Source organism: Hippoglossus stenolepis, chromosome 8 (genome assembly GCF_022539355.2).
Source record: "Hippoglossus stenolepis isolate QCI-W04-F060 chromosome 8, HSTE1.2, whole genome shotgun sequence".
Classification (NCBI taxonomy): domain Eukaryota; kingdom Metazoa; phylum Chordata; class Actinopteri; order Pleuronectiformes; family Pleuronectidae; genus Hippoglossus; species Hippoglossus stenolepis.
In genome coordinates, this window is record NC_061490.1 from 2,865,567 (window position 1) to 2,890,905 (window position 25,339).

General features: G+C 40.5%; 1 protein-coding gene across 1 annotated transcript in view; it reads right to left on the reverse strand.

Annotated features, from left to right (window-relative positions):
- Positions 1 to 1,682: 1,682 nt before the first annotated feature.
- Positions 1,683 to 25,339, reverse strand: part of me1 (malic enzyme 1, NADP(+)-dependent, cytosolic) — an 82,403-nt gene continuing 58,746 nt past the window's right edge. The window contains exons 6-14 of the mRNA XM_035164360.2: positions 17,320 to 17,423; positions 7,351 to 7,460; positions 6,134 to 6,231; positions 5,314 to 5,427; positions 4,517 to 4,622; positions 3,633 to 3,775; positions 3,365 to 3,538; positions 2,413 to 2,511; positions 1,683 to 2,325 (exon numbers count right to left, since the gene is read on the reverse strand). Of these exons, the coding sequence (XP_035020251.1) occupies positions 2,158 to 2,325; positions 2,413 to 2,511; positions 3,365 to 3,538; positions 3,633 to 3,775; positions 4,517 to 4,622; positions 5,314 to 5,427; positions 6,134 to 6,231; positions 7,351 to 7,460; positions 17,320 to 17,423 (1,116 nt within the window). The 3' untranslated portion in view covers positions 1,683 to 2,157. The remainder of the gene's footprint in view (positions 2,326 to 2,412; positions 2,512 to 3,364; positions 3,539 to 3,632; positions 3,776 to 4,516; positions 4,623 to 5,313; positions 5,428 to 6,133; positions 6,232 to 7,350; positions 7,461 to 17,319; positions 17,424 to 25,339) is intronic.

Below are 25,339 nucleotides of genomic sequence, written 5' to 3' on the forward strand. Positions count from 1 at the left end.
ATCATGATTTGAGTTTTTAGAAAAAGCAACAAGGTAAGTCTAGACAGCTATAGCTTAAAGTTATGAAGATAATAGTTATCTACATGAGATGGACAAAAAAACTAAAATATCTAAAAGTAGTAAGTGGAAAGTAGAAAAATTCAAAGAATTATCCAATATAGAGCTGGGAGAGAGAGAACTTTAAATTAGTTGATCATTTATGTAGCATGTTGGTACTTCTGTCCCTGTGACACCTGTTTATGTTTGACTAAAAAAAACTCCTGTGACATTTACACTGATGTAATCGTTCCCCTGAGCATCCCGGGAAACAGAAACAGTAAATGTTTATTCTGATATGTGCACACACAGTATTGGATAAGTTGTGCATGTGAATATTGATGGAGCATTCACAGTCTAGACAGCTAACTGACTACTGGATAGTGTTGACATTGAGACACATTGTCATGTCAGAGCGTCGGTTGCCCTGGGCTGATTAGAGAGTCAAAGTGAGGGTGGGGCAAAGAAAGTGAGGAAAACAAATGTTTGTCTCTGAGTGTGGCCCCGGGACAGACGCTCAGCACTGCACACTGACTGGTCTGGTTGCCTTTCTATTGATTACAGACTGGGATGGGCAGTGGCCCAGCCAAGGCCTCTGGTACTGACTGTCTGGCCTGTGATCGATTAAATAACATTAAATCACCCACACTTTAATTCAGACAGGACCAGACACACACAAACAACACTGTTGGTCCATAAACCAATTTAATTTTGGATTCACCTGCGGTTTTTATTGTGCTTTGCCTGAATATACCACAGATATGTGTGTGTGTAATATGTGGGTTATTCCAAAGCCATTTTATTCTACAACTACATGTAAAGGGAAAATAACAGAAATAATGGTGGAGCTCAGGGAATAAAACAGATGTTTCATTCTTCTGTGCACTGATCAGATCAGCAAAACTTGAATAAAATAGTTTTTCAACGATTAACCAGGTGAGCTACCAGGGGCCTCGTGTTCTGATGCAGAGACCCGGCCCTTTGCTGCACGTCTCTCTCCCCTTTTCACACTTTCTGTCATATAAAGGCCATAGCGCCCCAAAAAACGTTTCATTTTCTAGCGGATCATCATTATTTATTTATTTCCATATATATTTAGACAGATAGTATGTAGCTTTGTTACTGTCAGTCAAATCTTGTCAAACCTCACTGAAACAGTTCTGATTTGGAAACATAAAAAAGACACCAAAGAGTTTTCTCCACATAAATAATGCAAACATGTGTTTTATAACTGTTGTTTTAAATGTTACACAGATGTTACGTATTGTATATATTAGGTATATATAGCCTACCATTTCTTCTCTCAAAATATGTCAACAATCAATAAAAATAACTAAATTTACTAATTCTGTTGCAATGATATTCATTGACCTCTGGAGGGGGCCATAATACCATATTTGCTCAATCCTGTAAATAAGAGATTCAGTATAAGGATAAATAAGGATTATGAATTATAAGGTGAGTGTTGCCACTGGGACTAAATAGAAAGACACCAAAGATGTCAGAGAGAGGAAGTTAGGAACAGGACTTAATGATGGCTGCTCATATTTCTATTATAAATCTTCTTTGTACCCAAGAACATATTTCCAGTTTAGTGCATCCTTTTCATTTGTCGGCACAGATGTAATAATCAAACATGGAAAACATTATTGAAACCATTTTTATTTGACAAAGAGTTTCTGGGTTATATCTTACACAGGCATAAAGAAACTGCCTAATAAAGTACAATTAAAAGTTCCCTGTGAAAGACTTTCTCTAAATTTATTATGGTTAAATATTATCAATTTAATAAAACAGCATCTGTTTCACATTTCATCAGCTTCCGTTTCATCTGTACTTAATAAATGATTAACTATTTATTATAAACCTGTGTAAACTACTATTCTACTATTGCAGGGAAGGTGCTAATAACAAGAAATAAAGCTCAATACCTCCTAAAGTGGACCCACCAGAAGTATGAAACGTTCCAGTATTGGCTCTTGTATTGCCACCATTAAATTTACAGTAATATATGAATGAGAAAATTCTGCACACATCCTCTCTCATATCACTTGTGATGGTATTGCACGTCAGTAGTTAGATTGTCCCTGCAGGGCTCATTCTGTCTCTCTGTCCAGTGTATTAAAGTTTGCATGACTGCACGGCCATGCTGTCGGCCGGCCAGCGGTAAGAGTCCACCACGAACTCGTCATAGTCAGTGCTGTAAGTCAGCGAGCGCACGTACGCTTCTTTGTCGGATGGCTCCGGGCGAAGTGAGGCCAAGTTGTGTTCGTAGGCATATTCCATGATCTGTAATGCACAGGAAGTTGAAGTTAAACTGGAGTCATACGGATGTGGTGAGCTACATGTGCTGCTATATGTAAACTGAGCTCTCACCTTCACAGCCAGTTTGGCGGAGACGTCCCTGATGGAGCAGAGAGGAGGATACAGTCGTCCCTCTGACAGGTCCTTCTCTGTCACCAGGTGAGCGAGAGTCTGTTAAACAGCAAACACATCGCTCCTGTTATCACAGAGAGAAATTATATAACATGCTAACGTGCTACATGAGTCCCAGTTTGTGCTGCCACTTTCAATTCACATTCAGTGAACACAGTTATGGTTAAATAAATAAACAATCTGGACAAAAAATAAATAACTAGGTTCAAATATAACATCAATTATAAAGAATAAAGTTTTAAATGTGATGTTATAGATCAGCCTGAGCTTTGGGATGGTCTGTATCCTTCATAACCCCAAGAGAATCAAGTACTTGTTTTATTATTATTGTATTATTCATTAGTAGTTTTATACTTTCACACTTTCTTTCAGATCTCAAAAACGATATACTGAGAACAAGTGCTGTTTGACAACATGGTTAATTATTAATATATTAAAATATAAAGCATTGTCATGGATTCAAATTTTACAACAGTATTTGAAGTGACAGAAATTGGCAAACAACAACTTTAAAATGCTACTTACCCATCAGTAATAATGATGCAGGGATACAATATACAATATAAAACTCACAGGAGATATTTTTATGCTCTGAATACTTGAACTGGAGTTTCCTGTGTACTTTGACTAGATTTTAGTGTATGACTCCTACTAGTTTTTTACAGTCTCATTATGAAGATGAAAAGTTTTGAAATTCTTTCTCCATAATTGTATATAATCTAAAATGAAATTCTCAAAACAGTCAGTCGATTCTCGAAATGTAGCCTGAATGAGACTTTAGGAGGGTAAGTGGAGGTTCAGTAAAGACAAGTTACAAAGTTACAAAGCTGTACAATTCCATGCATTCATTTTAGAGTAAAATATAAAGTGTGTGTATATGTCAGTGTGTTACCTCTGCTGCAGTGAGGAAGATTTCCTCTGTAATTTGACGGATGGCACATGCTGTGACGCCCAGGCCCACACCAGGGAAGATGTAGGCGTTGTTTCCCTGACCAGGATAGAATGTCCTCCCATCAGGCAGCGTGACAGGGTCAAATGGACTGCCACTGGCAAAGATGCCCTGCCCCTGCAATACAGAGGAGTAAGTATTCAACCATGGTTTTATTAGAGATAAGAGACAGAAATAACTCATAGCTATGTAGAGCGTGTAGAGTGAGTACCTGTGTCAGTGTGTAACACTGCTCAGCAGTGCACTCAGCTTTGCTGGTCGGGTTGCTGAGGGCAAAGATGATAGGGCGTTCATTGAAAGACGCCATGTCCCTGATGATCTGTTCGGAGAACGCTCCGGGAACAGCGGCAACACCTGACACACAAAGCCATCAATGTGCAACATTACATTTAGAACTTTTCTAGTTTTTCAACTTTAAAATCAGGTTTGATCAAATATTAATCATTATCAATCATAATCACCGTTTCTTAAAACGTAAAAAAACAATAGAAATGACGGAGTCAGTTACACCATGTTTTTGGCCTCAATATCTTCTACCAGAAGAAGCGATGCTAGCAGATGTAGCTATGCAACCGCACACCCTGCGCATGCTCTTGGGCGAGAGCTTGTGTGTAGTGTGTGCATGTGAATGTGAACGCAGCTCCAGAGGAGGAAGTCAGAGGACGTTTAGGCTAAAAACATAATGTAAATGACGCCGTTTCTAGTCAAATCTGAATGTCGGGGCTTACGCACTTGGATGACTCCACAGGAGCAGTATGGAGGCATTTAATGTTTTTTTTATGTTGGTTATGTTGGTTTTTTATGTTTGAAGAAAGGGTAGCCATATTCTTCAATTGTATTGGATTTGGCTGCAGCACTGTTTACACCTGAAACTCCAGAAGTATTTTGTGGACTCAAACGCTTCAGCCACCCCTCCATCGGCATAGGAGTGAGTAGATAATGAGTGAATTTTCAACTCTCCCTTTTAGGTCACTTGAAGTCAGGGTTAGGGTTATTATTTTTATAACAATAACTATGTTTATTGTTGGACAATGAAGTTCTTCTGTATCTATCATATTATGATGGTAGAGACAAACAACACTCATGTTGCTTTACCAATAATTGCCGTGGGTTTGAGTTTCCGGACTACATCCTCCAGTTTCCTCATCTGTGGGTGCTCATGAGCATACCTTTCCTTCTCATGAGTCAGGTTGTCCCGACCCTGAGGGTTTGGAAATACAAGATGAAGAGGGGGGCGTTAAAAACATAAAACCATCTGTGGAAACACTGTAAAAAAACAAAAAAATCAGTCCGGAGTTACTTTCTAACAGATTTAGGTTTAATGCTCACAAAATGATGGATTTCTTGTGAGAATCACAAGTTGGGATCAAGAGAGTGACAAGAGGAGATAAAAGAAGATGCACATGAGGATGGGAGAAGGAGGAATGAAAGGCAGAGGGATGAGAAAAGACAGTGAAGAGGAGGTGAAGGTATGGGGGAGGAATAATAAATAACATGGATATTGTGGAGAAAACAGATGTATAACCCCGTGGAGAGCGCTTTTGCAGTGATTCCAAGGAAAGACCTCTGTCATAGAAATCAACAAACCACAGGAAATGTGTTTTTCTGGATAGTGGAGGAAGCAGTGATGACAAACTGCTCAGGAAGATCCACCCTCACATATTCTCAACCTGTCGTTTAATGTCAGTCTCTCATGTTTCTATTGATTTCAGAAATAATTTATGTAAATCTTTCCATCTTTCTATCTTTCATACTTCCTGGCTTAGTTTTTTTTTGAAGCATCTATATACATTGAAGCAAATAGATTAATACTGGACCATTCATTCAGGTCAGCTACAGTGCTTAGATGCATGTGTTTATATGTGTATGTTTGCTGGATTTGACTAAGTCACCTTGACAATGAGACCCTTGGAATCAACCATCCAGATCTTTTTCAAGCCCTCTTCCTGTTTGAGTCCCTCCTTCTCCATGGCCATGGTGATGAGCTCAGCAATCCCCATCGCTGCCTGGTAGCAAGACACAAGGGAGAAATGATGATGAATCATAACTTTAACTAATTGTTCCACACTCAACTCAAAATGTTAGTTTGCTACAACAGCCCTTTAGTATGTTCCATGTAACAAGTGAGACTATAGAACACCAACATCATTACCTCTAATGAGGTTATGTTTACACCCCTGTCTGATTGCTTGTTGGTTTGTTTGTTTGTAAGTAAGATTACACAAAAACAACACAACAGATTTTTAATGAAACTTAATGGAAGGATGCGGTATGGGTCAGGGAAGAGCCCATTAAATGCTGATGTGCATCCGGATCAGGGGGTGGATCCAGGATTTTTTCCCCACTTAATTGAACATTATGAGATTTCACATTTGTACAGTTTTCCCAGGGAGTAAATAATGAATGTCCCTTTTTTTGGTGGAGATTGATTGAATTTTGACAGTTGGGCCTTGGCCGAGGTATGAGCTCTAATGAGTGCCATATAGTTTTCAGTTGTTTTCTCTCAATACAATGAGAATCAAACTCCCCATATTTCACTGGGAGACATGGTTGTGTTTTTTCATTCTTAAAGTTGACATATTACCTTGAATAGATACAGTAAAGAGCTGACAAGAGAAAATAACACAACAGAGGGGTGAGGACATGTAGACGTTCCCTGGCTGGGTCCATAGCAGACAAATACACATAGTCAGCCTAACTTAAAGCACCTACCTCCCCTGCACCTTGGAAAACAATGGTGTGGTCACACATTTTGGTCTTGGTGATGCGGAGGGCGGCCAGGAGTCCAGCTACTGCCACAGCAGCAGTACCTGAAGATTACACATGAGCATCACTGAAGAGTTCAACCTACTCTTAATGATATGCTTCATGGGATGAAGAACATGATGCTACTGTTTTTGACTTTATAAACTCAAGAAAAATAGCGGAGTGTGAGTCAATAAATATGTTTTTATCAACTACTAATCTCCTAAAGATGTTTTTGGAGTGGGTCCCTGACCCTGTGATCACACTGGCTCTTTCACAGTATGACACTGATTGACACTAATGGGCCAAGAAAAAGAACAAACTGCAATCAACCAAATGTGGATGTTTAAAACAATGTATTTTAAATGAGTTTGAGAATTGTTGTATGGGAAAGGAATTGCAAGAATCATGTGTGTTAGTACTGATGGATAAACACATGTGTTTTGGTGAATAACAAACGATATAAACATGTTTATAAATACATCTTCACAGGGCACTTTGAACTCTCATTTGGAAAAAGTGTAAGACTGTACTGCCCAGTTTCACCATCCAGGGTCCCAGAGAGCTAATGTTTCAATAAAGACAATTGACATTTTAACTCTCTGTAACATTCACAACACACGTGTGTGTGAGTGTAAAAGACGAGTGTGTTATCACAAAAAGGGGAAACTGTGGAGTCATCACTTGGGTAAGCCCAGAGAGTTATACTGAGGCTTTCTCCTCAGATGTTTGTGTGGGGACGGATTTCGTGCTATTCTGTGAGATGTTAGCTTTATGAAAGAATAAGGGTTCTTTTCTAAATTGCAGTGTTACGGGATGAGACATAATTACACTCTGCAACTTTTATGTTAGCATTCATTGCATAGACTCCAGGGGAGAGGTGTCAGTGAATATCTGAAGTGAACAGTGTTATTTAAGAAAACAATTTTGGATAAATGCGAAGAATTAACGACACAGTTTTGTTGAGTTATTCACATCAGGGTACAGTTAGATTTACACAACAAGGACCTTACATACAGGAGCTTAATCAGATAAAAAATGATATGAGTGAGGTACAGCTGTGGCATTTCTTTCCCTCTTTTTCTTTCATTGTTCCAGTGAAAAATGTGACTTAATCTATCTTGAAAAACAAAGGATATTTGTACCAATAGTATTCATATTTTTTACACTGATCATGTGGTTACCTTGGATGTCGTCGTTGAATGTGCAGTACTTGTTGCGGTACTTGCTCAGTAGACGGAAAGCGTTAACATTTGCAAAGTCCTCAAACTGGATCAGACAGTCCATCCCATACCTGTGAGAAGAGGGCGGCTTTTATTTTGAGTGAACCAACAGAAGAGGTACCGGAAGTAACTAAAGCAAATAATGTGAGGGGTCATTTTCTAAACACAGGGAGAGGAGCCTCTGCTTTCAAGCACTATTTCAGTCCAGAGGGGGGCGCTCTTCCACTATACGACGAAGCACAGGGTGATAAATGAAGAGGGGGGATGTCGACTCCTCAATGCCACTAAGTTCAAGAATTGTAATCACAATATTCTGAGTGACAGCTATATGATCATGTTTCCAATGAAAACAAGTGGGAATCTCTTGGTGGTGACTTTAAAGCCACAGAACTCGGTGCTGCGTTTTGTTTAATGGACATTTAACAGGCTGACACCTGTTTCCCCAGCTGTTTGACAGCACCTCACAATGAGTTTTCAGGAGAGAAGGTCAAACCCCCACAAAAGGAGCTGAATCCCATTAACATCAAATTTGAAAGAAAAGAGCAGAGCCCACCCAGTCCCCCAGTAAAACAGCAGTGTTCAATTTAACACCATGCTGCTCAGACCACCTATCAAATGTAGTCAACACACACACACACACACACACACACACACACACACACACACACACACAGGAGCCTGTTTTTACATTCACCCATTCACACACAGACATACAGTGCATCTATTAGCACTTTCTTGTTCTATGAGGGGCAATTCGGGGTTCAGCATCTTGCCCAAAGACACTTCTGCATGCAGATGGGGAAGACTGGGGATCAAACTGCTGACCTTCAGGTTGGAGGACGACCGCTCTACCCCTCAGCCACAGCCGCCCAGGTCAGATGTCTTTCGTTTCAATCTACTTGTACTTTTTTCCAGTGCAGAGAAACAGCTTTAAGAATGAGGATCAACTGTTCATTACTCATTTAGATTCTTTCTGCCTTCAAATGGGGTCGTTTTAATGAATGGAGTCCATATGAACACCCCCCTCTTGTGGTAGCTATTCATGACCTTGGACCTCAGGGTTTTCTGAAGACCTCAGAGTTCACAAGTCAAGATGAGTTTGCAGATGTTTTCAGAAATGGCTGAGGCCATGGAAGTCAACTTTAAATTGGAGTTGTAGGATAATATATTGTATTTCTTTTCTTTAACTGTATAGTAAATTTAAGGCAAAATGTGACTACAGCTTTGCATTTCCTGCATTACATTTCCTGCCTGCTAGCTTACTACATTATGAGTCTATGTGGCAGCGTCCATGTTGTGTTCGCCCAACTTCATTGTGTGTACACGACATCCCATCTCACAACAATGAGCTCAATAGTTCGTTTTGAATGCAGCTATAATGCCACATCAATGGTGCCCAAGGCTCAGAGTATTCAGACCTGCCCACCATGCAAAATGACAGCATGATTTCCCAGACAGAAGTTAAAATTGTTACAAATGTGGAACATATATTAAACAAAGCTACAGGATCATTACATTAACCAGGAGAGATCTGTGTTTCTGAGTTTAGAATATGGTTTATAAAATGTTTTCAAAGAGAAGACACTTCAAACACTTCAAGAAGCAGAGTCCACTCCCACTTCACAACTGTACTGGCAGGATGAGACAATTACAAGTTGTTCTGTTTGAGGAAAATTCTTACACAAGCTATAATTGCAGCTCAGACTTTGCAGTGCACCAAACAACTGACTAATATTTTGCAATACACATTTCAAAAGCAGGAACTATGGGATAACTATGTGTTGTGACTCAAAGTAAAGATGAGCAGTGTAATGCTTGAGTCAATTTCACAGATAGAAACAATGGTTAGGTTGTCTTAAACCTGTTTTATAAACACCAGCACTCATGTTTCAGTCAGTGAGTGAAAGAGAAAATTTAGAACAGGCTGAGCAAACAGACGATACCATCTGAAACACCTGCAGCCCACTGAGCTAACTGAACAACAGGAGAGGTGACAGGGGGATGAATGTTTCTATTCTCTCCTCACACAGTCGCCTTCTGCAGTTAAGGTTTCTAACTCTGTTTTCTCTTTTCCTTCACTGTCTTCTCCCTTTCTCTTTCTTCCTGCTCTATTTCAGCCTCTTTATGAAACCCCACCTAACACCTACTCTGGAAAAAGTCATGTACATCTCAATAAAGTGCAGTTAAGGTTTCTCACTCTGTTTTCTCTTTTCCTTCACTGTCTTCTCCCTTTCTCTTTCTGCCTGCTCTATTTCAGCCTCTTTATGAAACCCCACCTAACACCTACTCTGGAAAAAGTCATGTACATCTCAATAAAGCCGTTTCCTACTTGTTACAGTGGCTGCTAAACTGCTTATTTTCAGCTGGAGGAGGATGTTGAGCGGAAGCACACAGAGAAAGAAATGCAGCATGAGAAGCGACCTGAGTTCAGCTGTAATAAAACTTAATGTCCTGATCAGAGAGGGCTATTGGAGGGTCAGTGTTTATCCTTCCCTCTGCCACACTGCAAGACACTGACGCCTAATGCAGATTCTGACAGCTCTACTGACCTACTGCCAACACGGCAGTAGCGTCAAAGAGAGAAATGTGTTTTCTATCAAGCTGAGAGCAGCACTAAAGCACAGAGAGCCTGTGTGAAGAGAAGGAATAATGAGGCCAAGAAGGGAGCTATAAATGTTTTATTGTGTTTGGGCTTAAGGAGACATAGACAGAGACAGGCGACATGTGACAGGATAGATGTGGCCTATCCCAAATGCCAGCACAGCTCCCTCTAGGATAGCACGGTGCATGACGCTACGTGAGAGGTCAGGTCAGTTCACACAGAACAGAACTGCTCATGCAGTGGAGTCTAAAGAAGAGGACTTGGGGGTGTATCCTGTGCAGAAGTCAAACTACATGTTGAATTTCCTGTATCTATTCTCATCATACGATAAAGCCAGAGGATTATGCGGCCTGCCATACACTGAACACATAGATTTTTTTTCTTGTTTTATCGAGTGAAAAAAGAAACATTTGACATGGATCATGACTGAGCTGTGAACATGTGCACTTTTATGGGCTTTCACTGACCATAAAATACACAGTAGGACACAGTGTGGTTTTTGGACTTCAGAAAGAAAGAAACATCTTCCCAATGCAGACTCATCTTTGGTTCTTGGTCTGAGCCAATAAAGATAGGGGGGGGTATTTATGCTGTATTTGTTTTCAGATCCTGGTGAGGATTTAAACCGAATGCAAACAAACTGATGGGGATAAAATTGAGGTCCCCATGGGTCCAGACTACATGTTGACTGACTGATTGACTGTGTAATGATCAATGAATCAATCCTGTCCTTCAGTTATCAGATGTGTAATTATATTACCTGTCATTTTATCCACAGCGACTTACAGTTAGTTAGGAGTTCAGTATCTTGCCCAAGGACACTTCGGTATGCAGATGGGGAAGACTGAGGATTGAACCCCCAACCTTTTGGTTGGAGAACAACCACTCTACCCCACAGCCACAGTGTTACTATTATAATATTGGTTGAAAATGGTTGTTAATGTAATAATGTTAGTTGATAGTGTTTGTCACTGTAATAACATTGGTTGGCTGCTGATGACGTAGCGAGTGGTGTCCCAATTCCTAGGGGAAGATTTCCATCCCTCTCCCTTGTGGCCTTACTACCAGCGAAGGGCACTTCATATCTAGGGGTAGGACCAAAGGAGAGGAATTGGTACAGGGCCTTAGTTGTGATGGTTAAGGTTTGGGTAAGGGTGTAGGGAATGCAGTAAGTCAATTAGTTTTTCCTGTGGAGATAGTGAAACAAACGTGTGTGTGTATGTGTTGGAGGCCATTTGTGTCCATTGCTCAATATGCTCTTTGGAAGTCTTTCCTTGACAGCCCTCTGAATAACAAAAGTTCCCTGGACAAAGAAGCGGAATATGCTTTTGTGTCTAAGTGTTTCAGTCTCAAGGGCAGTACCCAAGCCAGGGCACACCCAAAAAGATGAAAAACACAGGCCATATTCCTGCCTGTGCTGGATCCATTAAATCAATCTATTAATCTCTCAGCAGCGGAGGAGACAGATGGAAGGCGTGGGAAAGAGATTGTATACAGAATGTACCACAACTGCAAAAACCTGGGAAGTTCTGCTATGGATCCTTTGCATGACAGATGGTAAATAAAACATTCAATTTGAATAGACTTGACCAAGGTTTACCTATGTATGGGCTGAATAAGGGAAACAAAACACAAGAAAAGTCAATGTTAAGTAGTAATAATATAATTAACTTTAAAGTTATATACTGTATATTTTATTTGTGGTTAATGGAAATGACATTTGGATGACTTATTATCACAATAACGACATACAATAAAACCCCTGTTTGGTACATATTATTAACAGCAATATTATTGGTATACATAATAACTGTTACCAAATCGCAACAAATTCGACACTGCACTACCTCTGTCCCTGAACGTTACACATGCCGAGTCGAAGCCGATAAAATGAATGGTTCTCGATATGCGAGCCACAGACAGACAGAGATTTGTGGAATTAGTGGATAAAATACATATCTAGACATAGTGCATGCTTTTAGAATGATGGTCAAATACTTTATCTATTCATATGTCTGTATTACAGTTAATTCAAAGGTTGAGAAATTACATTAAATTTGCCAACTAGCACATGATCAGTTTAATGGAGATGCTGGAACGTTTCATGGCTGTTAGAAAGACTGATCACTTCACATGTCTTTCCAGTGCTTTGTCAACACCAGTCTGCTCAGTGAGCTTGGAGATTAAAAAGGAGCTGGTGGGAAAGTTCTCATATCTGTCACTGGGATGAGAGAACGGGCAAGAAAATGCCTCTCTACCCCTGCTGCGCAAGAATTTAAATTGTGACAGCAAAAACCCTTGGTTCTTAAATGGCTGCTCAGGTTTCAGAGGGACCAAAACACATGAGGAGAGAAATGAAGAATGAGGGTAGAGGATTAGAATATATATATGTGTGTGTGTGTGTGTGTGTGTGTGTGTGTGTGTGTGTGTGTGTGTGTGTGTGTGTGTGTGTGTGTGTTGTGATCCAAGCTTGTCTATTCTTTGTTTTGGTAGCTGATCTGGGTGCCGTTTAGATTAATGCATGTGAGTCTCCCATGGTGAAAGCATTGGCCCACCCCAAGGTCCCATCTTCAATGATGTGAACAGGACACCTGGGAGGTCATGCTCATGGTTTCTTTTACTACCCCTACATTCTACTCTACCCCTTTAGATATTACTCAACATACTATCCTACCAACTACCTTACATACCACCCCTTATCAGGACAAAAGGTAGAGTTCAAAGGAAATCTGAGGATGAGGATGAATGTCGAGGTTGAGATCAACAGATCCTACCAATATATCCAGAGGAGGACGGATGAAAACCCTGGCCAGGGGGGCTGAAGGATGATGAGCATGTACCATGGCCTGGAGCAGGACAATGACCCCCGGCCCTCAGGAGGATGCAGGCCCTTGAGAGCGCACAGGTTCCTCTCAAGGTTGCCTCATCTCACAGGGAGTTTCTTTTGCCCCAGTTGCAAATTGTTTCTCTTGTGAGCAGTGACAGGGCAATAGATGGAGCATCTGAACAACATGAGACTAACATGAGACTTGAAAGCGAACCCTTCCATTGGCTGCATTGTTATATTCATCGTTTCAGTTAAAGGAAGGATTTGGGAGCTTGCTAGTCTTTGTGGCTGTGAATCAGCTATAGCAACATCTTTTAGTAACAAATATTAGTTTTTATTTTTTTATTTTAATTTTAATTGAGAGGTAGTCTGCCAAAAACTTGTTCATATATTGACTGACAGCCATGAGCTCCCACACCCTGACTCCATGCCCTTTCTGATAGGTAAGAGGGTTTGCCCAAAAAGTTTACTGTTAGTCTTTCTATTTAAGAAATAGATAATAATATCAAATTCTATTATATAAACTATTCACATTGTTAAAAAGAAATCAATTAAATTAAAGGTAGAGCAGAAACAAAAAACAATTACTGGTATTTATTTTTACATTTGAAATAAAGATTATGTATCCTAATGTCTACATGAAATTATATTTTTTAAATTGTGGTAACTGTGTTTGTTTATCAAGATTTATTCAGTCTAGTTAGACGTTCTCTGATACTTTTATTGATCAATTTAGACAATGCAAACTTCCAGAAAATAAAAAAATGGCAGAAGATCCAGAAGTCCAACCTTTGCTGTCATGGGGCTGTTTAAACTATCTGAACCACACTAACAGAATAACACAGAGCTCTTTTGTTCTCAGAACCTTTGACTGTGACTTATAACTTCCTCACAATAATTTGGGGATTTGAGTAAAAGAAAAAAACATTTAGTCATTGTTTGTTGGAGCAGTACTTCTAGGGTTTCTAGGTACTGACAATACACTCCAATATATTGAGCGTAAATGCTTGTGGCATTATTATAATGATTGATAATGTGAAAAAGAGCATGAAGCATGAGACACCCGGCGTTTGCATGTGGTGAATCATTCAGACTTTTGGTGTTATGTCTGGGCCAATCTGGAGGATGAGCGATTTAACAAGGGACCCAGCTCCTTTAGGAAACACAATCTGGCTTCATCCGAATCTCTTGCGAACAGGAAGTATGTCACCTACAATGTACTTCCAGTTACTGCGGGGGAGACTAGACGCAGAGGTAAAGGTATGAACTGATACTTTCAGTTGGAGCGCTTTCATGACCACCGTAGAGGACTCTGCAAAGAGGGGCAAAGACAAGGCTGCTCTGTACAAACACAGCTGTCGAACCTGTGTGCATACATGTGTGTCCGTGTACACACACAGGCTGTCTGTTACCTTCGTCCCCCAGGGGGTTTGTGGCTGAGGCCTTAATAAATCCCTAACCCCCCCCCCACCTTACTCTCCAGAGAGCTAGCATCTCTCAGCACACATTATTTCTCAAATCCCCGAGCCATCATTAATGACAAAGACACATTCTGCATTCTTTCTCCTCTCCTCTGTTGCTCCTTTCATCCATCCATCCATCCCTCCTTTGGTCTGTCTATTCCTTATTCCCTCAGTGCCAAGAGTTTAAAATAGTTGGTGGCATTCCTGTACTCTTTGCAGTCTACTAAGATTTGTTTGTAAAACACCTATAGAGTCTATAAAACATGTGTGCCAGTTTAGATATCATGGCACAAAATATTCCTGACTGAACTGTGTCTCTGCCAGTAAATTCATATCATGCGTTAGCTCCCTAATATATGCATTTAATCATCTTATCTTGTGTCTACAAATGCACCAATAATACCTGTTCAAGCAATGTTTGCTGAAAATGATATTGCCCTGATGTTTTAGAAAATTACTGGGTACATTTTTTAAAGGTTTACATAGGAAATAATGGACCAACTTGAAGACCTTGACTGCAAGAGAAAGTTTAAGAGAGAGACGAGAGTGAGAGGTAGACAAATACATTGTTGGCTTTTACGAATGATTAAATAAGTAAAACATAGATTACCAACCTTGCCTTTTATAGGAATAGTTTGTCATTTTAGTGAATGTGCTTCTTTGCTTTCTTGCCTAGAGTCAGATAGGAAGATTGATTGTAATTTTTTTGACACGTCGATACACCTTGGAAGAAGAAGATGTGAAGACGTTCTGTCTGAATGTCTATACAACATAGAGTCAAAGTGTTCCTGCTGTGTGACTTAAGCCACTGTTTTGTTAATTACTGTGTAAAGTTTTCATTCTGAGCACATCCCTCAGCACCTTTAAACAGAAAAATTCTGCACACACACCATCAAAATCTGAGGTATGATGAAATGTGACAAAATGGTGAGTTGTTGCCCTGAGAGAAAATACAGAGTTCATAGTTTCAAAACCCCGGCTGAGCCCCTTTCATCCTCTGTAAAGTGTTGTGGGTGTGGCCAGGAGCAATGAGATTATGAGATAATTTATTTCTGCCTGTAGACAAAACAAGTCAACACATAGGTGATTGTTCAACAGGAGCTGATTTCTGGAGAACAGAAGGTCTGGTCTGAAATCACACACTCATGGTTGCATCAACCGCTCACCGTGTTAAGCATTTTTTAAATCGTGGATCAAAAAAATCTCTCCAGACTTCGGCTTATTGATGATGAGTCAATCTGAAGTATTTTAGTTCATGTTTAGTTTCTAAGAAGACTAAACATGAATATTACTTAAAAGACTGCAGAGCTGTAATCATTCATTCAATCTCTGAGCCCATAATTATTCATTTTCCGCCAATCTGGCTCCTATGGGGAAAAAAGCATCGCTGCTCCCTGTAGTTGAGAAGCCACCCGGTTATTAGAGTCATGGCTTCCTGTTGCCAGCTGGAGGGGGCCCAGACCCAGGCTTCTCCCTCTGGACTCTGGTCTCTATGGGTTAGGACAAAGCTTAACCAGGTCCATGTGTGTGTTTGTGTGTGGTTACTGTGGCACCAAGATACAAAGCAATCGGCTACAAGAGTCTTGTTAAGGACAGGAATGCAGTAAACATATTAGGGAGAAGATCTGAAGGGAATCACAGATACAAATGTCAGTTTAATCAATTCATATATTGGTACATGCAAACTAAATGAGTAACAATATGGAACAGCAAGTCAAAGAAGTAAGAATGAACCCCTCTATGACCCACTGCTGAATGTCAACATGACAGAAAAACCCTGAAGTACACATCTTGTGTGCTAAGGGACGATATAACCAGATATTTTTCCCTGGACAGGATAACTGGAGTCACCATAGACAAAACAGATTCTTCAACAGACCAGTTGTCACCCACTATTCATGTAAGCATCTCTGAACACATGCTCCATCATGTCCCCTAAGCATTCAGAATAATAACAATCACCAACTTGAAGACCTGGACTTTGCTGACGACCTAGCTGCTCTCTCCTAAATAACACAACACCTGCAGGAGGAAACTGACAAGCTGAACACCTTCGCCAAAGTTAAAAATCTAAGTGATGTCCATAAATGCCAACCCAGATGCACCCATCACAGTCAACAGTGACCCCATTGACTCTGTCGAGGTCTCCACCTACCTTGGCAGCCTTGTCAACAAAGAAATTGCAGCACAAAATTACATCAGATCTGGGCTTGGAAAGCATGCACAGCATGAGCACGGGGCATCTGGAAGTCAAAGAAGTAGGCTATAGTCTGGGAACAGTCTGTTTTCTTTATGGCTCAGAATGCTGGCGTGTCGTATAAGGTGACATCAACAATATAAAATTAAGAACTTTAAAAAGTCACTCAGAGCCAAAGTGTGGTACAAGAGATCAGATGTTGGCAGATACAATGACTTGGGCATGTCCGGACCAGCATACCAAAGATTGACACCACATAGAATACACAAACAAGGTCTGACATGGGGAGAAGCCCAACATGTAGCCCAAGACAGGCCCAGATGGAGGCAGATCGCTGATGCCTTATAGCCCTCGAGGGATGAAGAGGATTAAGATAAGATAAGATTCAGATGTACTGCATTTCAAAATACTACATTTCTATCAGATTATTGTGTATAATGTTTAAATGGATGTTGCCTGCTGACAGTTCAGTTGTCCTCCCCATAGCTGGTTAGCTGTCCAGCCATCTTGACTGGGGCAAATCATTCCAATAAAATGAATAGCTCCAAGTTCTCTGATCACTTTTCAATAGGCTAATTCCATTCAGACAGGGAGTAGACTTTTGACTGATATTGCCTAGCAACTAAGACTTCAAAGGAAGCTACAGCTGAATCCCTGATGACTGAGATTCCAGACCCTTGAATCCCGAAAGGTTTGGCAGCATCTCCCTGCACACACTGACCATGCTAAACTGATCAACATATTTCTTTTAAGAGCACCGTGCGCTGTCTGTCTTATGATGACAATTGCAGACCACATGAGAGAAGTGGAGCAAATGAAAGGATGGCTGATATTATCATACCTGTTGGACACAGCCGTCATAAATTCATCCAGCAGGTCATCGTAGGCCTGGCCTCGGACTCTCTTATGCCTCAGCCCGATGTACAGAGGGTCCTTCAGCAGTTCCTGCAAAAACACATGGAGGCAGAGATCAGAGCAACAGATGAGGGAATAATGAAAGTGAAGGACAGAGAAAGGACCAAAACACATATTTTAAACAGAGAAACTGTTTCAAACAGTGTGATATGATGCAAGTAAAATACAAAATACGCTCACAAAAGTAAATATATCTGTATATGATATATTAATTTAAGGTTATACACAAGACTTTAAACATTACTAAAGCTACAAGCAGCGATGTTGGGACCCTCGCTGTCCTCGTGCCTCGTTGCTGGAGGTTGGTTCCTTTATGCGTTTGCACAGTTAATGAAGGAGTTAAATGGGATGAAATGAAATTCCTGGGTTTTATTAAAACACCAACATTTGGAACAGTAAAGAAAGGAACATTAAAGAACATGCTGGACTTGACTTCACATGAAGCTACTAAATAACCAATAGGAAAGGGTGTGTGTGTTTGTCCCACAGTCTTAATGTCCAGAGTTCAATGCCTATATATACAAAGTCCATTTCAGTCTCACCCACACCCACAAGTCCAAACAATGAAAAGCAGATGCAACAAAAATAATCGATTCATTTCATTCATGCCTGTCTTTCACTACCCGACCTGCCTGCCTGTGCACACCCTGCTTGAGCTCTAACAACACATGACTAGAGTCTTCACGCATAGACATACAGTACTGAAATGGAGACGATAGAAGTTAGCGAGCAGGTGACTGAAAAGTCGGCTTCTAGCTGTTGTCTGTCAGTGCACGTTCATGTGTTTTTGGGGGCGTAGCTTTGACTAGAGGGTCGGATGGGATGTATTGGTTTAGTATATTTACTTTTGCTAGCTTTTCCAGGATTACCAACCCTAGCTTTAACTGGTTACTCTTCACTGTACTGCAAAATTGATTTACGTTACAATTACATCTGGTGAATAAAAAATGTATAGGTAGGTTGGTTTGTATATTAAGATGCCTAAATAAAAATATATGTAGGTGTAAGTAAGTACTTGTACATCTCCTGCATTCTCATGTAGAATATGAACCCCAGTTTTCCAGGAACAACAGAGGAACTCTTTTTTATTAGAATGTATGAAATTGAGGAGACAGTGTGTGTGACTTTTATTAAGTCTGGAAATTTGGTGGATGTGAAATTCAGAGAGAGAAGAGAGATATATCCTGCATATAATGTGAGCACATCCGCACACATGTACACACACCAGTTTCTCTGTAGACCTTAGACCTCGGCTATAACGTGAACCATGTGTGTGATCCTACACAGCACAAGCAACAGCTCCTGTCATGTTGATTCACACACAATCTGCAAATCCATCTCCAGCAAACCAAAACTTTGTGGCAGTTTTCTTCATTTGTATTGTGATATTACTCAGTCAGTGTCTGGTTGTACTATGATGAAATTACAACTCTCGTAGGGCAAGATTAAGAATGACAAGCCAGAAGTTATACAGGAGTATGAATGAAAATAATAAATGTAAAGATGTCACTGTAGTCTCTTGACTGTAGGAAACAGGTCTGCGGGAACTATTTTTTAAATTCCCTTTAACTAAACAGTCCCTTAAACTAACCATTGCAGCTGAAGGAGTGACCTTTGACCTTTGCACACGGTACTTCAAGGAGAGGGATGCATGACGTGTACATATTTAGAGCAGAGGTGAATGTGAAGGTGTGTGTGTTACAGAGAGAAGAATGTAGAGAGAAAGTGATGGGGATGAATGAGATAGATGCCACTTAGCCGTGTTAGATTGCTAACAGACTTTAAGGTGTCGGCCTGTATTTCATCAGATCCCTGACATGCTGCACCTGCCTGAAATACTGTAACTTGGCTGTGTGTGTCAGTGTCCAACAGGCAGATTCCCACAGAATCAGATTTTAGAGGATAGACTCATATATTTAAATGTGCCACACAACCTCAAAGAGTGGAGAAGTGATCCGGAGAGTTGTCATGCCACATTGGGACAGGCGACCTTTACTTGTGGAGATGGATAATTAGAGGCTGCCACTCGATGAGCGAGACTTGGACAACGCAGCGGCCACCTTTCCATGGCAGGGTCATGTTCAAAAGCAGCTCAGAAAGTTTATTTTGGGCAATATTTATTTGAAGTTGACAACTCATTTCCTGGCAAGGTTTTAATGGGCTGTAATGGGCAGGGGGTGGCCAAGTTCAACTGTTACCAAAACAAGCAAAAACATTTTCATGCAATCCCACAGAGAAGTGGACTGATATCAGAGCGAGATCTTGGTGGTAATTTCACAAGATGATGCAACAGCATGCAAGAGTTGTTCAGCTCTACAGCTGACACAGGTAGTGGGTTTCAAGAGGGCTGACCTCGTTGACAATGTGTTGAACTGTTGACACAAGTCGTCTGTCTGGCTAAGCTGTTCTTTGTGTTGTACGGCTCCTTTTCTGTCAAGAGGGATTAATCCTCATGTTTGGTTTTACAGTCTCTGCTTGCTAAAGTCACAGGAGCCCCTCATTTTCACTTTCTTAACTGTTGATTGTCAGATTTCAGTAAAGTAAAATGAAGCCAGATTCCACATGCCTTGAAGTGAAAACGGGACTCTTGATGAGGGAGTTTAAGTTAAGCTTTAATAAAATTGTATTTTAAAGAAGAAAGCCAGCCTACAAACAGCAGATTGTCCAGGATGACATCACTGACTCTCATTTTAGACTGAGTAAGTGTGTGTTGAAGTTACTCCAGGTGACATCAGACCGGGATACACACAGACAGTCCAGGGAGATATGGGAATGAAACTGTAAAAATCTGGGCTACCAGAAAACATACACTCCTCAACGCTGTGTGTCGTGCATGCATGTGTGTGTTTCTGTGTGTCTTCACCTGCAGCTATTGCTGTAGATTTTGTGTATTTTTTTTTCTGTGAAAAGAGAGATAAGAGCGGTGCAGGTAGTGAGATTATATTACTGGTTCTTACACAGCTACTTTTCCTCGACAGAAGAAAAATAACAACTCTCCAGTGGCTCACTTTCTGAATCTCTTAAGCAAAACAGACATTTACAGACACTGAGGCCTTGTCCAAGCTACTGGTGATAGATGGGATATTTTCCACTCCTTGAGGAAAAGAATCTTTGTCCACACAACCTTTGATTTGGAAAATATGTCCAGACGAGAGCACAAAAATGACTACAAGCACTAGTTTTTTTTGTTGTTATTAGAACTAGCACTGTTAACCAAACATAGAAATACCAGTATATAGGCATGTTGTTTTTTCTGATGCATGCTCATTCACCAGCAACAGTGGGAATGCAAAGTAAGCTGGTGTTATATTGTGGTGAGCAGGAGGACCCAAATGCAGCAGGCAAATTTAGGTGGAAAAACTAAAATGTCTTTAATTCAAGCAAAGGCTCTTGCAGATAAAAAGCAGAGTCCAAAAATCTAAACCCAAACAATCAATATACAGAGAAACATCAGGAAAGGTTTTGGCACACACAACCGACATGGAACAAGGGGAATGAGTGAAGCAAGATGAACTGACAAAGATAAAGGGAAGCACAGAGACTTATATACACAGGGGAGGCAGGGATGATGCATTGAACACAGGTTAAACACATTAGAAACAGGTGAAGATGATCACAAGAGAAGGAAAACAGGACAAAGGCAGGAAATTAAGTTGGAGACACACAAGGAGCATAATTTCAAAATAAAACAGAACTCAGAATGAACACAAATCTAAACACAAGGAGAACCCAGGTAAATGTCCACAAAATAAGCCGACCAAAACCAGAACCAAAACAGTCTTTAATTTTTTTTCCAAAAGTTAATCGCCATAACGGCAGAATCATGACAGCTGGGATATCATTGTTTCCTTAACACAGAAACTGGAGTTTTTCCAAAGCTCCATTTTAGTACACTGGTTAAAACACTGGTTGCGTTTAGACAAGAGGCCCATACGCAAAGGAAAAAGTTTGTTTTGCAAAATATCAGCATTTGAGTGGAAAAAGCATAAATCTCCTCATGATCTGATAAGAGATCAATGCAATAGTGGTACTAAAATGGTCATCTGATTCATAAATCAAAACAATAAGTTCACAAATGTTGACTTATCAATTTACCGAAAAAATAATAATACAAAGTCAATCTTGGTCAGGGGATCTGCCTGTTTGATTGTTTGGATGTCTGCTTGCTTGCCTCTATATCTACTCCCATATCCCCTCAAGGACAAATTTAATCCCATAATAGCAGTCATTTTAATAATTAGCTGGAGCTACTGTTGCCTCATAGCCTTTCCCACCCTCATCTGCTTCCATTAGGGCATTTACAGTCTGGGCTGCAGCGTGAGGCGGAGCATCGAGGGGCAACAGGCAAGCTTGCCTCGCAAATAAAGCCAGTCCAGAAAAACTACACATGTGCACAATACAGCCGACCCATTTATCCCATTACATCTCATTTAGCTTGTCATCTCTTCAGAGTAATAGAAAAAGAGACTAAAGTAAGCAGCAAAACCATGTGTGTGTATATGTGTGTTCTTGCAGGCAAGTTTGTCTCTGTGTATATAGTATATAAAGTCTGGTTGTAGTAAGTCTCATGCTCAGCGTAATAAGTCAAAATTTCAATGATGTAATGAATTATTTATTGCATTTTTCTCATAAGGTAAAGAAAATGTGGTTAGTTGTTTTTATAATTTTTGTTACTCCAGCTCCATCAAAGGTACCTTTCAACAACCACCAAGCCTCCAAAACCTGCATATCACATATTTAAAGCATGTTGAATAGAAAACAGTATTTTAAAGGTATTTACTGAGAACCAACAGCTAGCTTATCATTTGCTTTGACCACACACAGCAGCACTCCTAAGTAAAGCCAGGAATTTTACACACCCTCCAGCTTTAAACATAACCAGGTGCCTAATTTTGGCAAGCCTTTCAAAAAGAGTTCAAATAAGACAATTTTGGTTTGGAAGATATTGTAAAAAGCACAATTTGAAGTCTATCAATCCAGCACTTTTGTACAGCGTCTGTACATAAATATGGTGCAGGTTGCCGGATTTGTCAAGCAAAAACAGCAGCACATAACTTATCCTTAAACCAGAAAATGTTGTACATACTTGTCTGATTTTATGCAGATTAAAGAAATTAATTACCATCTCTTCATCAATGTGCTTCAGAGGTCTATGCAACCATTTTCGTTAACTTTGGAGATAACCTGGCTAGCGGTGTATCCCTGCTTTCAGTCTTATGCTAGGCTAAGCTAATTCTCACGTGGCTCCACTTTAATACATAGACATTAGAGTGGTATCAATCTTATTTACTTTCTTTCCAAAATGCTACATTATAAGTTTATAGTCTAGAATGTTTAAATATTCCTTGAAAATGTTGTTGTCAAAGGCTATTTGAAGTTACTACGGTTAAAGTCCAACAGCGCCACCTCAACTGCAACAGATACATCAATAAGCAAGTGTGTCTCTTCTTCCTGCTTTGGCAGATGGTGTAAGGCAGATTGAGGACAAAGGAAAGTGGGGATCAAATGGCTAAAAACTTTAACCTGCAGATTGTATTATCACCCTAAACCAAACTCATTCAGAATAGTAAAGTGTCAATGTTAGTAGAGATGCTAGTAAAGGAACTTAGTGATCAAAAGGTAGGGCCATAACAAGTAGGCCATAAAGAGGAAGCGGTGAGGTGGATGACTTGGCAGAATGAAAAGATTTTGCTCTAAATCCAGTTCCAGAGGCACAAAACGAGTAATGTAGCTATATCTTTTATGGGTTTTCTGTTTTTTCTGTTGTCCTTAGTACTGCAAGGAGAGAGAGAGAGAGAGAGAGAGAGAGAGAGAGAGAGAGAGAGAGAGAGAGAGGAGAGAGAGAGATCTCAGGCCATTATAGAGGCCACCACTTGCATGACCTCAAGGTTTTTCTTTGTCTTTGTCTCTGACCAGCTCTGACTACTACTCCATTTTGCTACTTATATTTCTTCTTGTTTCATTTTATTCTCCATTCTCCAGCCATGTCTCTCATCCCTAATCCATTTGAGACATTTGCTTGAAATGAAACTGAACTCCACAGTCTTAGTCATCTGGAGACTATCAGGAAATGAAGGACAGCTCCTGACAGGTAGAGCTCAGTTGTGCTGGGCACACACGCAACTGAGGTGGCCGCACCCTTGGCCCAGACAGATAATTGTGTTTAGAAGGGCACACAGACTATTCTTAGTCTGTTTAAGGCTACACACACTCATGCTTCCCTGCCCAGGGCTTGAATCATCTCTCGGAGTTGCCATAGAGAACAAGGACCACTGTACCAGGTGGATAACAACTACTTGGCTGCTACTCTCACAGGCTTCACAGGGGAGAGGTGCTTTCCCAGCTGGCATCCGTCAATGGAGCTGCTTACCTCACTTATGTAAAGGGTGTTTCCTGGTTGTTGAGTATTAGAATTGTTCTCTTTTTCTTGGCTATTTCTGAGGTGAGACCTAACTGGCTACGCTGGATTCTTAAGAGCATTTCCCAGCGCTGGCATGTTATACTGTGGCATTAAAAACATTTCTTGGAGCAATATTTGGAATTTAAGGGTCTGGGGCAGTAGAGTTGAGAGTTCAGCAGGAACAGCACATGCTTACTAGGTAACTAGGTTATATAACAAGGTGGGCAAGATAGAATAGAAGAATAGCTATTTTCCCTCAGTATTTAACTTAAGTCTGGTTTTCATTGTTAATTAAGTGAAGGTTTAAACTGCTCTTATGATGTAAATGTTTTCAAAATCCAGATACTTCACTAGAGAAGAAGGTGGAATACAACAATGGAAACACATTCCATACACTTAACAGTGTACACTGCGAAAGGGAAATAGGCCTTTTGGTTTCTTGTTGATGTTCAGTTGAGGTGGTTCTGGCATCAAACCAGTATAGCTGGTGGGAGGAGACCCAGGGGTAGACCCAGAACATGCTGTGCGAACTACATATCCCATCTGGACTGGTAATATCTTAAACTCCCCCAGGAGGAGCTGTAGAGGGTGGGAGAGGGGTGCCTGGAACATCTTGCTTAGCTTACTGCCTCTGCACCTCAAGTTCGGATAAGCAGCTGAAAATGGATAGATTGATGGTTTCTTCTAAAGAATTACCACACTCTACAGTAAATATGAAGCTACATATCTGAGGTGTAAAGGTCACCTACCATAAACTTAAAAATTGGGGGAAACATAATGATATCAACTCATTATATCCTGTATATTTAATTTGTATTTTGTGCTAATGCTAATTATGCACACACTACACTAAAATTAGAAACATAACAAGTAAGCATTGTCCTTGTTAGCATGTTGTTTTGCTAATGTTACCATTTAGCTCAAAGCACTAATTACTAAGCCACCTCACAGACCCATCAGTATGGCTTGGAGACCATAAACTGTATATAAAGATGGATGCCAAGATAGTTCCCCAAAGATGAAGCCAAATTATCTTGATCTCCCCCTGGTGGCTGGCTACAGAACAGGTCATAAACCCCACCTCCCACTAAGCATGTTGGGTGGGACATGGACCAACCTTAAAAGTCAAAGTACACATTAAATACATTTTCTCATAGATGGTTTCTGTCATTTTAGGTAGTTCTTATCGCACTATGTCCACATTTTCATTTTCTAATAATGTCAAAAGCACAAAATGTCAGCTCCTGTATCCTGGTTATATTAAGTTCATTTTTTTCAGGAAAGAGGTCATTGCTGTAGAGACTCACGCCGGGTTCACACCGGCCGCGGAAGCACCCCGAAGCGCCGCGCAGCGCAATTCTCGCACGCGCATCCGCCTGGCTTTTCACACCGGATGCGCGGGAAATGATGATGGTCTTCATAGCCCCCCCTCTTTCTCTCTGTCTGTCTGCTTGTGTGCTTGTAGTGGATGGGCAGATGGGGAAATTTCATCATGTGAGGGAAAAAATCGGGGAAATTGAAACTCCAGGAGAACAGCAAGGAAATC